Source organism: Psammomys obesus, unplaced genomic scaffold, assembly GCF_907164565.1.
Source record: "Psammomys obesus unplaced genomic scaffold, mPsaObe1.curated_primary_1811, whole genome shotgun sequence".
Lineage (NCBI taxonomy): Eukaryota > Metazoa > Chordata > Mammalia > Rodentia > Muridae > Psammomys > Psammomys obesus.
The window spans coordinates 2,793,270-2,811,886 of record NW_026590486.1 but is presented as its reverse complement, the minus strand read 5'-3'; the positions used below and the strand labels follow the sequence as shown (position 1 = coordinate 2,811,886).

Genomic DNA, 18,617 nt, shown 5'->3' with positions numbered 1-18,617 from the left:
GTGTGTGTGTGTGTGTGTGTGTGTGTGTGTGTGTGTGTGTGTGTGTGTGTGTGTGTCCATGCATACCTTGGTAAGATATGATAAAGATCCTCAGGTTGACCAATATGTGTATACCTTGGTATGGCCTCTTTGGAAAACAGTTTGGCATTTTCTGTTAAGTTTGAGCATTTCCAATTTCAAGTCTTAGGAATGTACTTAACATTCATCTGTAGATATATTTATAGTTATTCGAGAAACATGACACAAGATGTGCACAAGACAACATGTGCACAAGAAGAAGAATACTTCTACGAATTATGATTTATTTCCACAGCAGTATAACAAAGAAAGCAAATGGGCTACAGTGTAGAGATGAATCAAGTCTCTGACCTGAGGCTGAGATAGAGAACAGTTGCTATTACCCCCTTAAACAATGCTCAGAACTTGGTGACAGTAGCTACAGAATCATAAGACAATAGCTGTTTCCCAGGATAAAGAGGACGAAGCTCAAAGGGGGAGAGGGGGATACTTAACTTCATGAAGAGTTATTTAGATTCACACCTGTATTTGTAACATATTTTAAGTATGTGTTCAGATAGAAAGTTATGGAAATTAAAGTTATAATCATCTCATTATGGAAGTTTCCATATCAAATCTTCCCTCACAGTGTTGTCTTAAACATTTAAGTTGGGACTATTAGAATATCTACCAACTAAAGTTTGACAAGCCACTAAAAATCTCATTCAGCCATGTACCCTTTCTTTTCTTATCTTTTCACAATCATTGTGAATTGTTTCCAGAGGCCTTATGCACCTGAACAACTGTTTAATCCCTGGGCTGTATTGTTTCTACATTATTGCTTCATTCTTTATTTCTTTCATTATTTTCTTGATGAGCTGGAACTACTTTCATTTGACATTTAAAAATTACATATTCATTACATATAGTTGGTACATCCAAAATTATTTCAGTAACATTTAAATTTACTCTATGTAACTAAGTAAAATAATGGAAAAATATTCTTTTATTGCTACTCCTGCAGGGATCAATAACCTTACCTGAGCTCACCCAGAAGTTATATTTGCCTTATTAAATATTTTTTCTGAGGGAAGTTCTCAGGTCTACTTGTTAAGTGATAGTTTTTAAAAATTAAGTTCAAGAAACGAAGTGCTTACAACACTCAACAAAATTTGTGTAGAAGACCCAGTACCATTTCAGGTCTTGACCAAAAGAATGGTAAAACTCTAGACGTGTTTGGTTTCTGTTTATTTCCTAGAATTTTATCATAAAAGTTAATGAGTCTCACATAGCTGGACTAATATCTACTGAGCACATGGACATGCTCATATTTTCAGTATTTTCTAGAGGCAAGAGATGTCACACAGTTTGGAAACTAGCTGAGGACCAGGTACAGATGTGAGACAATCCACTCCCCTCTCACCTTGTTTCTCACTGTCTTTGTAGGTCTATCTCTCCTCCCCATGCTTTTTTGCTTTCTTAGAAAGCATACCAATGCAGCTTCCAGATTTGAATTAAGATTGCTGCTTATAAACACTTAGTAACACGTTTATAAGCACTTTCATAAAAACTAAACTTCAGAATGAGGAAAGAAGGTGTCTAATAAGCCTATGATTTCTCGAGATATCAGTTGCTTAGTCCAGTGCTTAATGAGAATAATACATACACCTTCTCTTTTCTCATTCCTGGTGGACTTTGCAGGGAGAACCTGTTGTTGGGAGTTTGGCTAATTTGTTGGAACCCTGTTTAGGAACAAATACATTTACTCAAGAGACTATTATAGAATGTCTGAAAAAGTATGGGCGTAACACGACAAGATGACAAGAAATGACACCAGATGTGACTCAAAGCTTTCCAAAGTTCAAATAAGAAACTGACATGGAAGCACAAGGAAGATGAGCAAAGGCACTGGAAGGAGAACTGCTCACTGGAGACTGTGAATGAACTGCATTAGTGTAAGACAGAAGAAGGAAAATATACCATCTGGAGGCTAGAATCTAAGCAAAAATTTGGAGGTGCAATGAATAATGAATTGTAGGGGAAAAGAAAGAGAACTAAATGCAGACTGCTAAATTGAAGAGCTCATGGGTCAGGGACTAAGGCCAGGGAAAACAGTTTAAGAACTAGTCAATAGCTTAAGGAGTGTAGCATCCTCTGGCTAATGCAGCAGTTGAGAAAAGGAGGGTTCAGTGGCAGGTGGCTCATTTCTTTCTTTTCTTAGATGACTTCTATGTATTGAATTAAGACATTCCAGGGTCCTGGGTTAGTAGGGACTTCCAAACCCAGTATCATAGTAGCCCAACTCATCTAGAATATGTGGACTTTTTTACAGGTGCCACACAATTGTCCAGTAGAAATTGGCTCTCTCAACTTCATACTTTGTATGGCTCTTTTGTAAAATGAATTACATATTTTTGTAAGAACTCACATAACATAAAAAAAATTGGAAAATGGTGACTTACAGTTTAGAAAGACTAGCAATGGAAAAGTGCCAAAGACACATCATGGTTAGCATGCATGAAGAACCTTGACCATCATGGTAGCTGTGGTTCAATGTGCCTTTATCATAACCACTTTGATTTTCTGATTTTTTTGTTTTTTCTACTCTGCAGTGCTAGGGATTAACCCTGGGGCTCGTGAACATATTTGTGCTAAGCTACCAATCAACATCACTGGCTTCCAATTTCCTTATACTTTAGCATAAGCTAATACATTGCAAGAGTATGGGCTCCTGGAGACTTCAGTGGCATAAAATTGACACGAAAATGTTACTGTGGTGGGGAGTCAGCACTGGGCCGCCTAGCTTCCTTTTCTAAACAAATCAAAACACCATTCAGAACACTGAGATGATGGTAGGAGCTGACGTTTTATTGGCACTAATAAACCTAGTTGTCCTTCTATAACTCTACACCAATTCTAGGCCAGGCTACCTCGTAACAAGTGGCACAATCCTCAGTTCCCATTCAGAGATGGGGAGGCTTTATGTGATTTTTTTTTTTTGGACACACAGTATTTCAATCTTTGAGTATTAAATGTCACTGAATTTTGTGCTGTCTCTTCTGTGAAAAAGTATTTATTTCATTATCGCTTCTGCAGAATGATTAATGTTAATGTATACCTGCCAACCAGCTATATTTTCTCATTTGAACAGCTATGCATGACTCAAGCTGCTTCTCAAGTGAACAGAGATTTTTGCTCTTTCCTAATCCTTGTTAGACATTTTTGGTTTTAGGCAATAAAGTCTTTCAATCCAGGTTACTGATAAGGATTGCATTCATGCACAACATCAGGGGATAGAGAAAAATTAGGATTGCATTGTGGGGAGAGGACAAAGTGCCTGCAGAGAGAAGAAACACCATGAGTGGGAGCTTCTCTGTGACAAGCCAGAGACCTTAGACAGGGTAGGCTTCTGAGAGGATATTGGGACAACTCTACCTGAGACTCTTGGTAGCAGGGGTCATGAACACTGAAGAGGGCATCCCCTAACCAGACAGGATTCCTAGCTAGTAGCAGGGGTCATGGAGACTGAATAGGATACCCTGTAACTAGACAGGACTCCTAGTGAAGAGAGGGGAACATCAACCCAGCCAGAAAAACTTTGACCCAAAATGTACCCTGCCTACAAGATGTGAGGGATAAAGATACAGCAGAAATTTAGGGCATATCCAATCAATGCCTGGCCCACTCAATGGGAGAGAGTCAACCTCTGACACTATTACCAATACTCTGCTATGCTCGCAGACCAGAGCCTAGCACAGCTGTCCTCTGAGAGGCTCCAAGCAGCAGTGGATCGAAACAGGTGCTGAGACTAGTAGCCAAACATTGGACAAAGCATATTGAACCTTGTAGTAAAGAGGGCAGGGGATGATAGAAGGACATGAAGATGACAGGAGCTCCACAAGAAGATCAACAGAGCTAACTAATCAGGCCTCACAGAGCCTTGCAGAGACTGAAGGACCAACCAAGGACTATGCATGGACTGGAACTAGGCCTCTTACATGGATGTAACCAACAGGCAGCTTGGGCTTCATGTGGGTTCCCTAGTAAGGGAAGCAAAGGCTGTATCCAATATGAGCTCTGTTGCCTGCTTTTCTATCACTTCCTGTGGCAGGGCTCCCTCGCCAGGCCCCAGGGGAAGAGAACATGCTTAGTCCTAATGCGACTTGATGAGATGAGGTGGGTTGGTGGTGGAGATGGTGGTGGAGCTCCCCTTTTAGGAGGAATAGGAGTGGGGGATGGGAGAAAAGGGATGGAGGGCAGGGCCAGGAGGAGAGGAGGGAGGGAACTATGATCAGAATGTAAAGTGAACAAATAAATTAATAAAAAATATCACTTTAAGATTATGAAGGTCATGTTATTTCTTCATTCATGGGTCAGTCAGCATAATTTGAAAGTACAAGTTCTTTAGGAGTGAGAGGTTTCATAACTGATATCACCTGCAGTACTTGATGAACATGGAACTCAAATCAGGTTGGAAGGAAGGCAATGCTGCATAGTGATGGCCCCACGGGTCAATGCATAGACTTCCCTCTGTTCCTGTAACATGCATACTTAGTATGTGTAGCCTGACTTCCATTAAAACACAGTTGCTTAGAAGAACAGTGCTAGTCCCAGAGGCAGACTAAGGGCTTCCTATTCCACACCTTCTCCTAGTTTCTGAGAGAGTATTGGAAGAGATTTTTACATAAGCAGGGTTTGGTTACACAGGCAATATTGTAGACAAATGCAGGCACTGGCAGGATCTCTCCTCTGTGTAAATTCTACCACCCTACTCTGAGCAGACCTTTTGCACATAATGCTTGGGGCACTGGGCTGTTGAAGCCTTAATTTTATACATAATAAATGAGCCATTTTCTTCAATGCATCAGAGCAGTTTTCTTGATTGTGTACCCTATTCCTTGATGCTAAGCCTCAGATCCTTACTTTCTCACTCCCCAACAAAAATGAAAACTTCGGTGTGTGTCCACAGATCTGCAGACCATGGTTAAGCAGTACTGCATGAAAATTGACTTTATTTAAGAATTCAAACTTCTATCTCCACTAACACAATGGCTGGTAGGAGCCAGGCTGGAGAGGGGAGATAGAGAGAAAAACCTTGAGCCACTGTGCAGGTACTGAATGACTAATGCTCCAATCTCAGGCAGGAAGTAAGCTGGGGGCAGAGTTAGCTATGCTGTGAATAGGACCAGTTCCTCCTGGTGACATGCATTCTTGCTGTCCGGGGAAAAATAAGCTGTGAGTAGAGGTAGGATGGGATGGTGGAGTTGTACAGCAACAAGCTAATACAGCTAGGATAGCTGTGGCAATAGGTATAGGTCAGAGGGCCTCCTAGAAAAAAGCAGTGTGAAGGTGGGATGAACCAGAAGAGACAGTAGTCACCCACAAGCACTAGACATAGAGAAAAGAACCACCTTTCTTAAGGCCATTGCAGCCTGAGACTGATTCATAGCTGTTGGCTTTTGTTCAAATTTATAGACAATTCTGCTTTCCCTTAGCATTGTCAACACTGTTTGTGCACATGGCCATTCTTTACAGTTTGCAAAATACTTTTATTTATCACCTCAATTATCATGCAGAACATGCACTGAGAATGAAAAGCAACGGAGATATCAGCACAGACATAAAATACACGTGGCAGAAATGTACTCAAATCTCAGCAAGCTTAGATAGAAGAGCAAAAGATATCTTCTCTGGCTATGGATAGTTGGAGAAAAACGGCAGTGAAGCACAGGCCATGACCATGCTTAAGCATAGCATTCAGAGAAGATCATGTACAAGGGGTAGAGACAGCAGCATGGACTTCTGTTGTCCTGTTGAACTGAGCCTGGTGAATGGAGAAGGTGGCCAGCTCCTGGGAGAACATCTCCTATAATCCCTGTCCTTTACTTTATATCTCTAAAGCCATCCAGCCTCTTTTCTAATCAAGACTCGAACATCACTTATGACATCAAACAGGGACCAAGCTACTTTCTCATCCACAGTCATATCTTTCCCAGCATACCCTGGGGAGTGTCTCATTTTCAGCCAGTCCTGTTTTTCTTGTCACAGGAACCAATGCTTTTTATACAAACCCTAAAGCAATTCTCATGATGGGCAGTTCCTAACAATACATGTAAGCCAGCCAACACACACTTCACTAAGAGAACGCAGTTTCGGTGCAGGCAGCATCCTAAAATGACTGAGAGCAGACACAGGAGTCACCTGTGGCGAAGACAACATTCCTGGAGACCAGACGGTGCTCCACAATGGAGAACTGTGGGAGCTCGATCCTTTCCACGCCAGTGACAGCCTTGTCCCCGCCTCGCCAGTAAAATTCAATGTCGTCCGTGGTGTAGCCATCTACCGGGAAAGAGAAGCGGAAACATGGTGGATAGGAGACACCGTCACTTTATAACAATGCATAGCCCAAAAAATTATTTTTGTTAAAAGGAAGTAATGGCTTTATTAGATTGAAAGAAATATTTAATGTGCACATCTGTGAGAAATGTGAATAAGTTAGCTTTCAGGTATCTGTGTGCTACCTCAACAGTCTGACTTGTACCGGAATGGTCCCGAAAGGCAGTGAACTGGAGTTGTGGGAGATGAAAGCTTGTACCAGAGTTCTTAGTACAAAGTTTGACATTACAGATACTTGCACATCACCCAGTTGAGGATTTCAGCACATCTTTACAGTGAGGAATAATGATGGGAGAAAGCAGGTATGGAGATTTAGAAATGGCTATAAGGACTAAGGTCCAACTTTCCCAATCAGAGTCTAGTAAGAAACCAGATGTCTCTTAAGGTGTCTGTGTACTTTAGAAATGCCTTTTGATGGGAGAGTCCTGGTCCAGATACACTGGCATAGGTGTGCGCATCACAAAGAGGGTGTTGACATTAAGGACTGTATCTCTCACCCAGCTCTGGGGACAGTTCTCATATTCACCTGAAAGCTGGCAGTTTTCCTTGAGAATGAGTGAAACAAAGGGAAACAAGACCTGTCTAACCATCCAGGAGTCTCCCAGAAGATCACAGCAAATTATGTACTTATTTATTTCCATCTCTTTCTTTGAAATTTTATTTTTTTTCTCCATATCTTCCTTCATCTCCCCTCAATTCTCTTTCATTTACCTCTTCCCTCATCCTTCCTTTTCTTTCATTTCAGCCTTCTTTCTCTTCCCTCACTCCTTTCTTCTCCCTTCCCTTGTTTTCTTTCTTCTTCCTTGCCTTCTTGTTCTTTTTTTTTCTTGAGTCAGGTCTCATGACCAATATCAGATGACCTATGCCATCTACTAAGTGCTCGGATTACAAACCATCACATCTAAGTCAATTTTTTAATTAGATCAATAAAACACAAATATGATTAAAATATATCATTGCAATATAACAGAATTTTGTATTTGAACAGATATAAAAACAAATGTATCCAATGCTTTCATAGCCCAGTACCTCAGCACCAGCTGTTACTGCAGTGGTCATCATGTCTCTAAAGCTCTCTGCTGTCCCTCTGTGTAGACCACAGTGTGGCACCTACTATTTAGCACCTTCCTTGTGTCTTTCTGACCTCACAATGTTTTTTCTAATAAAATACTCACCTAATTACAGCACTCCTTTAGGTAAAGCCCTCAATTGCTTTCTATGCTATGGGAAAACCAAGCCCAGACAACTCAGTCACTTCAACCACCTACCCAGTGTGATGTTCCTCAGTCTCTTATTACCAGTCCAGGAAGTCAGGCCTCTTTCTGCTCAGAGCAGCTCTTGTGCCTAGGCTAGCAGTGCTCTCCGCAGGAGCCTTTCTAAGGTGTTCAAATGGCCCTTCTTCAGGTCACCTCAGGATTTACTGAAAGCTTCCTGCAAATGACCCCATGTGATTCTGTCTCCAGAGGAACCCTGAAATCACCCACAATTTTTTGTTTATAAAATCACTTATTGCTTTTTTTGTCTGTTTCACATCCCTCTGGATCTGGATCACATCCTTCAGGCAGGAAAGCATTTTGCCTTTGTGTTCTAGATGTCCCTGTACTTATGACAGTTCCTACACAGGGCTGGAGTGCAGCTCTATGGTAGAGTGCTTGTTTCACATGAAGACCTGGTTTTAATCCCAGAACCAGAAACCAAAATCAAAGCTAAACATCAGTGCTGGCATAGGAGCTGAAGCCAGCAAAGTATAAGAGGAATAAATTAATGGATCAATGAGTTTGTGCTCGCCTGGAAAACAAAGCTACCATTTTCCACTCCACTCTCAGTGTAGAGAAGCCAGCAGAAAACGGTTCCTGGCTTGTCTCCATATGCTTTCAGTTTAGAGTTCTGCAAGACAAGCCCTCCCTTACCCACTACGACCCACTGAAGTCAGGCCACACAGTAACAACACCCAGAGGTCACACTTTGTCCAGGCAGTTGGAGCTGAAGCTGATTCTTAAATAAAGGCTCAATTCAATTCCTAAACTTTCCATTGTCCCAGCAGAGTCATGGTCTCTAGCCACACAGCAGCCATCTGACTTCCTAGGATAATCTTAGGAATGGTAGGGATCACCTTCTTTCCTATGAGCCTCAGAAGCTCCATCGCCAACCTTTCCAGATGCTTCAATTCTGCATCGCTGAATGTGATTCTACATTCTCTGAAATCAAAGCTGTCAAGAATCACCGACAAAGATGCAGTATAGCAGTGAAGGAAACAGTATGACCAGTTGTAGCCCCCACTGGGCACTCCCTCAGTGTGCTTAAGCATTATACACCCTCCTCAAACACACATGCTTCCAGTGACACCACAAAGGCAGCATCCCCTAACTTCGAAAATCTCAGTAGAACATCAGTTGAGGCTAATAATAAACCAGGCTGTGACAGACTCAGTACAAACACCTGTTGAGACTAGTAATATGCCAGTGTGTGACAGGTCAGGATCAATAGGCACAGTTCAGGTGGCAGGAGGCACATCTTGTTAGATGTTGGCAACTCGGCTTCACCTCTTGTATAGAGGTACACAGTACTGAATTATCAATAAGGCATCTGAACACTCCTCAAATTGAAGAAAATTGCCAAGATGCAGAAATGGCCAGCTTGTAAGGCTGTGATTCTGATGGGAAATGAGTTTCACTCTGACTGCCCAGAGTCCCAGCAGTCCAGCCACTCAAGCATGATGAAACAGATTGTAAGAAAATTGCATCTCAGTGTTTGCTCTCTTCTTGCTGAATGGATTGAGATGGGAAACATTTGTTTTCTTCTATTTCAGAACAGAAAACAGACTCTCTAATCAGATTTGAATGAAGAGCTCTTTTATCCTGAGTTCGACACACACACACACACACACACACACACACACACACACACTCCTAGCTTTCAGTCTCTTGCTTTCTCTCTCTTTTTGTACGCTGTTCTTCTCTGTGTTCACAGTGAAATTGGGAAGAGTTAATCCTCTAATATTTTGCTCTATTTTGCATGTTGGGAATGATACATAGGGTCTTGTGTGTAGGAGGCAAGCATTCTACCATTGAGGTACCTCTCCAGCCTAATTTTAAGATAATTAAAAGTATGATAAGAGCATTACAGGTGCTTTGGTATACATGCTGACTTATAACAACAAGAGTAACAACAAAAGACTTAAAATACAAAGGACAAGAAAAAGGAAGGCAGACTCAAATACACACAGCTTTCAATTTCCAGGGTGCAGTTTTGCTCATCCAGTGGATATCTTCTGAGGTCCATCATGCACGCTGCTGTGGTGGTGATCCTGAAACACACAGCAGGGGTAGCATTAGAGGTGTGCAAAGGAATAGACAAAGGAAACTGCTTCTAGACAGACATAAGTCATGTCAACATAAGCCCCTCTTCTCGAAGTCCACCTTACTGAAGCCTCCCTCTCAGCACACTGAGAATTCGGAATGAGAACAGAATTCATTGAATGCACTATTTGAAAATACTACAGATCAGCTTTATCAAGAAAACAACGACATGCTTAATTTCACTTCCCTTAATTGTTTTAAATTGACAAGTAAAATGTAATGCATATTAATGGTGTGTGGAGTAATATTTAGAGGTATGCATGCATTACAGAAATGGTGTGTGAAGTAATATTTAGAAGTATACATGCATTACAGAATGAAAGTAAAGATTGCACCCCACCTAATAATCTAAAAGTAAATACATTTTTCTGAGTCATGTGATTATTTAGCCTAAAGTTCCAGCCTATTTATTAGAGCAGAGTCTATATCTGGGGTTATTACTTTTTAGTACTTACTTTCTTATTCACCACCCCTAAGCAGCCTGAAGTCATACGCATATGTATGCTCTGATTAAGGGTATTGCTCTTTGCTCTTTCCAATACTCTCCACAAATTTGACCCTATATAGAGTCTGCATGACAATTTTGAAAACTGGATGGGGAAGCTTGAATAAGAGTGGAAAAAAAAAGAAAATAGGAAACAACCTCGGAACCTGCTACAGAGGGCCTCTGAAAGCCAGAAGAAAACAGGAAACAACCTCGGAACCTGCTACAGAGGGCCTCTGAAAGCCAGAAGAAAACAGGAAACAACCTTGAAACTTGCCACAGAGGGCCTCTGAAAGCCTCTGCAGTATAGACTGTCAAAGCAGATGCTGAGCCTGATGGCCAACTGATGGGCAGAGTGAATGGAATTTTATGTAAGAACTGGGAAATAGTAAGAGCTGGAGGGGACAGGAACTCCACAAGCAGAGCAACAGAACAAGATAATTTGAACACAGGGAACTTCCCAGAGACTCATACTCCAACCAAGGACTATTCGTGGAGATAACCTAGAACCCCTGCACAGATGTAGCCCATGGCAGTTCAGTGTCCAAGTGGGTTACATAGTAATGGGAAGAGGGACTGCCTCTGACATAATCTGATTGGCCTGCTCTTTGATCACCTCCCCCTGAGGGGGGAGCAGCCTTACCAGGCCACAGTAGAGGACAATGCAGCCACTTTTGATGAGAACTGATAGACTAAGATCAGAAAAGAGAGGAGAACCTCCCCTATCAGTGGACTTGGGGAATGGCATGCATGCAGAAAGGGGAGGGAGGGTGGGATCTGGAGGGTAGGAGGGAGGGGCTTATGGGGGGATACAAAATGAATAAAGTGTAATTAATAAAAAATTAAAAAAAAAGAAAAAAAAGAGTGGAAGTCTATCCTTCTTGCCAACAACTATTTCTAATATGTAGGATTTATCCAGATATTCTAGTTTTGGTGTAATAGTGATAATTTTTTTCTACTAACTTGAAAAATAATGGAAGATATGTATTCACTATTTTTATTTCTTTGGAATAAATACCTAGAAAACCTCATGAATGTAAAAAAGCCTGTGAGCTGTAGCAGGAGAACATACTTGTGAGGGGTCAAAGAAAGATCAGGCTCTGTTGGGCTGCATGAGGAAGAACAGTGGGAAGAGGTGGGGACAAGAAGAGAGAGGGTAAGGCTGTGCAACACTGAAGAGCCTCTCACTCAACTGGCAGACTAAGAAAGTAACATGAGTCTGAAATAAACTTGCACCACTGAACTCTAGCAGAAATGAGAAGGGCAGGGAGTCTCAGACTCCAGAGTTGCAAGCTCCATCCTAGTGACTCAAGCGGGCCCACTTTGATAAGCCCCAGTGGCATCTGAGGCTTTATATTTGCAATACTTAATTCTTCCACACATGTCCTGATAGCTCCTCTCCTCTCTTCCTAGCTTCTTCCCTCCTTCCATCTCTCTCTTTCTTTTCTCTCCACTTTTTTCTTTCTTTTCTTTTTTTCTCCTGAGAGGAGACTGATCAACATTAAACATCACTTCCACAGCCTGAGAAACACACTCCTATATCTAAGAAATAATGGCACCAACCAATTGAAATCAAGCATCACCAGGTAAAAGTGAAGGTACATGTTATCTTTCTAACTTTGCAAAACTAACTTCACAAAACTTAGACTCAGTTTAAGAGAGATGTGCCTCTAAATATGTCTATGAGGGGTTTTCTTTATTGGCTTATTTGAGGTATGAGGACCCACCCTCAAAATGGGGTGAACTATTTTGTAGGCTCTGCCCTGGACTGAATAAAAAGAGAAAGAAAAAAGGGGAGGAGGAAGGGAAGGGGAAAGGGAGGGGAATGGAGAGAGAGAGAGAAGCTCTGGCATGCACAGTTTTTGGACTGCAAATGCAATGTGAATCTGGATGCTGTGACATCCCTTCTTGATGGACCAGCACCTGGAACTGTGATCTAAGGGAAATCCCTTCCCCCTTAAGTTGCTTTTGTCTTTGTATTTTATTACAGCCACAAGGGAAAACAAAACAAAACAACAACAACACCAAGACATTCTCTGCAGTATTGATCTTCAGCAGATTATTTTTTTTAAGGTTTTCCTTTTTTGTTTTTGACTAAGACACAAAATTGACCGGAATCTTCTTGCTTCAGAGCATGCTTCTGATAGCAAAGCAGAGAAATATGCACAAGTTGTGGGAAGGGAAATGGCTAATGTCCTGGACAATGAGATAGTAAATTCACTATCCATCCAAAAAGTTGACAGTTTGCTACTCCTGTCTTCTGTATCAGTTTCTGTCTCTGTCCCTGTTTCTCTCTGTGTCTTTCTGTCTCTCTCTCTCTGTATAAATAAAGATATGCATATATAATAGTCTTAAAGATACATTACACTACAGTAATGTGTATTTATAATCTATTCTTCTTTTACTCCTTTCTTTCATTTTTCTCTTTCCTTTCTTCATTCACTTTCTCTTTTCTCTCTTCTTTTTATATTCTTTGTATTTTTTTTGTACTAGGGTATCAGCCAGTCATACCTATGTTTAGTTCTGTGCAATTCACTTTAACAGACTCATTCAACATTTCACCAACTGCTTAGTAAAGTTTATTATTGCTGTTATTTATTATTATTACTCTCATTGCAGATAAGGAAACAAAAGCAATTGACTCAGCACATCCACATGCTTCTAGAAGGCAGATACATCTTTTTTGCGTGTGTGTGTGTGCTTTAATGTCCATTTAATGAGGTTAGTTATCATTTTTTAATTTTTTATTAATTACACTTTATTCATTTTGTATCCCTCCATAAGCCCCTCCCTCCTCCCCTCCCAATCCCACCCTCCCTCCCCTTTCTGCATGCATGCCACTCCCCAAGTCCACTGATAGGGGAGGTTCTCCTCTCCTTTCTGATCTTAGTCTATCAGTTCTCATCAAAATTGGCTGCATTGTCCTCTACCGTGGCCTGGTAAGGCTGCTCCCCCCTCAGGGGGAGGTGATCAAAGAGCAGGCCAATCAGATTATGCAGTATAGACTGTCAAAGCAGATGCTAAGCCTGATGGACAACTGATGGGCAGAGTGAATGGAATTTTATGTAAGAAGTGGGAAATAGTAAGAGCTGGAGGGGACAGGAACTCCACAAGCAGAGCAACAGAACAAGATAATTTGAACACAGAGAACTTCCCAGAGACTCATACTCCAACCAAGGACTATTCGTGGAGATAACCTAGAACCCCTGCACAGATGTAGCCCATGGCAGTTCAGTGTCCAAGTGGGTTACATAGTAATGGGAAGAGGGACTGCCTCTGACAGATACATCTTGGATCCAGGCAGCTTGTATTGTACATCCTAGTGAGTCTTTAATGCCTGTTTACCTTTGTATTCATTTCTTAGATTCCCCAAAAATACAGAAGACAGATATGAGTGTTAATTGTGATGTTCCTAGCTGATTACTTGCCAGCTTTCTCAAGTACAGCCAGAGTTAATGAACTCTGGCCCTGCAGTCTCTCCTCCCTTTGCCCCAGCTCAATGCATTCACTGCATTAAGCACCATTTGCAAAAGGGAACATCCATCTGACTACTGACTGGCTGGCTCTTTGTCTACTTTGGTTTGAGCCTGTGAAGTCAGAGCTTAGCCTGTCCTGCCCACAGCCATCTTTTGGTACCAGAACAGAACCTCCCACAGCAAGTGATCCACAAAACCTTATGGAATAAATTACTTCAGAGATTAAGGGACCAAACTAGGTTGGAATTGTTGGCGTAGAAATATATCCTGGCCCTTCTTGACTTCAAGGTGGTAAATATGAGTCAGCAAGAGACAGCAGCCCACAGTCAAGCACTCTCAGGAAGATCCCTGAACCCTCTTAGTCGCCATGGTTTCACTATTCAAGAGTCTCAGATGAGCCCCTGCTTCTAAGATCAAGTGGCTGCTGGGAATTTTCTTGCTGCAGAATGAAGCCCCACAGAATCCAGACCACTGTCCACCATGAGCTTGACAGCTTCACCTCAATGAAAACTATAGTGAAACATACCTTTTGCTCTGATTCCAATCTTTCCACACCAATAAGACCAGCAATAGCACAGTGTTTGAGAACTGAAAACTATCTGTATCTATGGCTGGGGCAGCACTACATGCCAGTTGTTTTCTGTGTAACCACTACTCCCAGACCCATTTAGCTGCCTAAGGCATCTCTCATGACCTGCGCTCCAGACTGTCTGGAAACCAGGCGCTTTTGTTAACAAAGGCAACTGTCAATTTCAAGGTCTAGGACCTCAGGTGCTTAGACTGAGTGCCTGAGCCAAGCACTGCAGAGAACACATTCCTCTTTAGCAAGTACTTACAGAGAAGTATAGAGGTCACGGGGCACGAGCCAGTAATCCAGTTATACAAACTTTCGTTGTCTTTGATAACATAGATAGAAAAGCACATTTACAGGAATGTCTAAAGCTTTTTACTATGGAAACGCCTTGAGGCTGTTACTGGTAAAGTCATCAGGGCAAACAGAGTTTGTTGTAGCTCTGCCCCTCCTCACATCTTTCCAAGGTGGCATTCTTTCATTACAGAGGCATTCTTTGTCTATATCTTAATTATATGGGTCAACTCTGGAACTTGCTTTATCTGATGGGTAGTACATGGGACAGTTTGGTAATCAGAAGAGGAATTGGTCTCTTTCCCCTCTTCCACTGCCATGAGAAAGCTATGCCAGGTGAGCCTTCTGGTCCAGGAGAATGGAGACAGAGATAGGATTGAGCTGCCACTATCAATTCTCAGAGACCACCTCAATGTGCCAGCTGATGACCATTCACACTCAACCTGTGAGTGAGCTAGCCAAGGCCAGCAGAAATACTTGTTAATGTACCAGACAAATGAGCAATGAACACTAAATATGTGCTTTGAGGTATTCCTGCTGCTTGTTACACTGCAGTGATGTAGCAGTTGGTAACTCCTCTTTAGTGGAGAGAGAAACCACAGGTAGTGGTTTCTACATCAAAGCATCAAGGATAGTACCTTTACGCACTGAGTCATCTCTGGCAGGTGAGATGAGATAACTTCTCTCCTATTCATTTGTCAATAATCTGAGGGTAGAGCTACATAAAAGGGACAAGCCACCATTGTGCTAAAAACAAAATGGAGAGTACAGTATCCTCAACTCCTTGCCAGGAAAGTAGCTACCCAGATCCCCAAACCATGGACCTCATAAGGAAAACACACGCTCGACCCTCTGATGAGAGAGAAATTTTTGAAAGAATCAGAAAAATACTTTGAGTCCCTCCTACTATCTTCATTTCATTAGGGTGCTTGAGGGTGAGTCTTTCTAAAAGGGGACAACCTCTACTATGTTGGTCTAACTACGGTGCTTGGGGGCTGCTTATCTATGCTTATTATGCCCTTTTATGCATAGAAGTTCCTTGAACATTGCCATTATCCAATTTCTGTTTCTTTTTTACCCCTTGGTTGCATTTTCAGTGTTATACTAAAAATTCAGTGCCACGCCCAATGTCATGCAGCCATTCCTATTTTCTAAGATTTTTATAACTTTTAAATTTAAAGATTAACTCTTTAAGATTTAAGATTTACTCTTTAAGATTTGGATCCGTTGAATGGGCTTTTGTAGTCTTAGGGTCATTGCTTCACATATGTCCTCCAGTAGTTCCTAGCATCATTTAAGAAGACCTCCCCCACTATTTAGTGAATACCATTGGAATCCTTGTCAAAATTCAATACATGGAGTTAGAGAAAGGCTTCAGCAGTTAAGAGCGTTTGTTCTTGCAGTAGACCTTTTGTTCAATTCCCAGTACCCACGTGGCAGCTCACGACTGCCTATAACTCCAATTCCATAACAAGCATCATCTTTTGGCCTCTGTGGATACTGCACACCAGTGCTGCATAGATAAACACCCAGAAAAAAAATGCCCCCACACATAACATAATAAAAATGAATTTAAAATAATTTTACATATGTCAAGATTTATTTCTGGGTTATCAATTCTCTTTCACTGGACAATGTGCCTGCCCTTATGACAAATGGTTTGTTTGGGTTAACACAGTTCTGTAGAAAATATTAAAGCCACAAACTGTAAAGTCTCCATCTTTCTACTTTTATTTCAGACATTTGGAATCATTTGGGATTTTATAGGAAATTATAATAGGTGTTTCCATTTTTACAAATACTACGATATTCTGATAAAACTTAAGCTGACTGTGAAGCTGGCTAGGGCAGTACTGTCCTCTTACACATTTCTTGAGCATCTTTTGGATATATGCCTAGGATTAGTATAGCTGGATCTTGAGGTAGCACTATTCCTAATTGTCTGAGAAAGTGCCAGATTGATTTCCAAAGTGGTTGTACAAGGTTTCATTCCCACCAGCAATAAAGGAGGGTTCCCCTTTCTCTACATCCTCTCCAGCATGTGTTGCTACTTGAGTTTTTTATATTAGCCATTCTGATGCATGTATGGTGAAATATCAGGGTTGTTTTGATTTGCATTTCAATGATAACTAAGGACATTGAGCATTTATTTAAGTGTTTCTCTGCCATTTGATATTCCTCTATTGAGAGTTCTGTTTACCTCTGTACCCCATTTTTAAATTAGATTACTTGATTTGTTGCTTTTTGACTTCTTGAGTTCTTTATATATTCTGGATATTAGCCCTGTGTTAGATATAAGATTTGTTAAGATCCTTTCCCTATCTGTAGGCTGTTATTTTGTTCTTATGACAGTGTCCTTTGCTTTACAGAAGATTTTCAAGTTCATGAGGTTCCATTTATTGATGGATGGCACCCTTACCAGGCCACAAAGAAAGACAATATAGACAGTCCTGATGAGACCTGATAAGCTAGGGTCAGATGGAAGCAGAGGAGGACCTCCCTTATCAGTGGACTGGGGAGGGGAATGGAAGGAGAAAAAGAAAGGAGGGCAGGATTGAGAGGGGATGAAAGAGGAGACTACAGGTGGTATACTAAGTGAATAAATTGTAATAAATAAAAAAAGTAAAAACACATTTCTATCCAAGACACAATATATCCTTTTCAGTTATATTTTCTTCAAATTCTTTTAACCACATTTCATAGTTTTTTAGTGTCCAAAATAGTCTGATTACATGATTTAAATGATCCTTATCCCTGTATACTGACAACATGTCTATATCCCTACCAATTAGGAAACTGAGACCGGAAGAATGAAAGATTGAGGTCAGTCTGGGCCACCTGAGAACATGCTTTTAAAAAGCAAACATGAAAGTTGTGGTAGATCATACCAGTAGGATATGAAGAAGAGGCAGAGGTGGGCAGGATCACACAGAGTTCAGAGCAGCCTGGAAAATGCTTTTGAGGCTGAAGAAATGGCTCAACAGTTAGGAGCCAGTCCTGATGAGAACTGATAGACTAGGATCAAATGAAAGGGAAGGAGGATCTCCCCTATCAGTAAACTGGGGAAGGGGCATGGGAGGAGATGAGGAAGGGAGGGCGGGATTGAGAGGAGACTAGTGAGGAGGCTACATCTGGGAGACAAAGTGAATAAACTAATTAATAAAACAATAAATTACCCAGCAGTGTATCAAAGCAGATGCTGAGACTCATAACCAAACTTTGGGCAGAATGCAGGGAATCTTAGGAAAGAAGGGGAGATAGTAAGACCTGGAGAGGACAGGAGCTCCATAAGGAGAACAACAGAACCAAAATATCTGGGCATGGGGGTCTTTTCTGAGACTGATAATCCAACCAAGGACCGTTCATAGATATAATCTAGAACTCCTGCTCAGAAGTAGCTCATGGCAGCTCAGTATCCATGTGGGTACCCTAGTAAGGGGAACAGGGACTGCCTCTGACATGAACTCAGTGGCTGGCTCTTTGGCTACCCCCCCTGAAGGGGGAGCAGCGTTGCTAGGCCACAGAAGAGCACATTGGAGCCAGTCCTGATAAGACCTGATAAGCTAGGGTCAGATGGAAGGAGAGGAGGACCTCCCCTATCAGTGTACTTAGAGAGGCGCAGGGAAGAGATGAGGGAGAAGGGATGAAATTGGGAGGTAATGAAGGAGGGGACTACAGCTGGGATGCAAAGTGAATAAACTATAATTAATATAAAAATAAAAATTTAATTAAAAATTGTAATAAATGATAATAATAAATAAAAATTTAAAAATAGGAAAAAATAAAGAAATTTAAAAAAAGAATTATTTAACAAAAAAGAGTGCATACTGCTCTTACATAGAACAGGAGTTTCCAACACCTGTGGGCAGCCCACAAGCACCTTTAATTCCAACTCCACGAGATCCGATATCTCTGGACTTTTCAGATACCTGAATTCATGTGTGAGAACCCCCCAGACACGTTTATACTTAATTAGGCATAGTTTTTAAACCTCATTTTCAAAACTATGTTTTTATCTTGTTAGATTATGACCTTAATGG

The 18,617-nt window shown here is 41.3% G+C and overlaps 1 protein-coding gene across 1 annotated transcript in view; it reads right to left on the bottom strand.

The window, feature by feature from the left end:
- Nucleotides 1–18,617, bottom strand: part of Gabrb3 (gamma-aminobutyric acid type A receptor subunit beta3) — a 228,272-nt gene that overhangs the window by 36,769 nt on the left and 172,886 nt on the right. Inside the window, exons 5-6 of the mRNA XM_055607500.1 lie at nt 9,618–9,700; nt 6,199–6,336 (exon numbers count right to left, since the gene is read on the bottom strand). Of these exons, the coding sequence (XP_055463475.1) occupies nt 6,199–6,336; nt 9,618–9,700 (221 nt within the window). The remainder of the gene's footprint in view (nt 1–6,198; nt 6,337–9,617; nt 9,701–18,617) is intronic.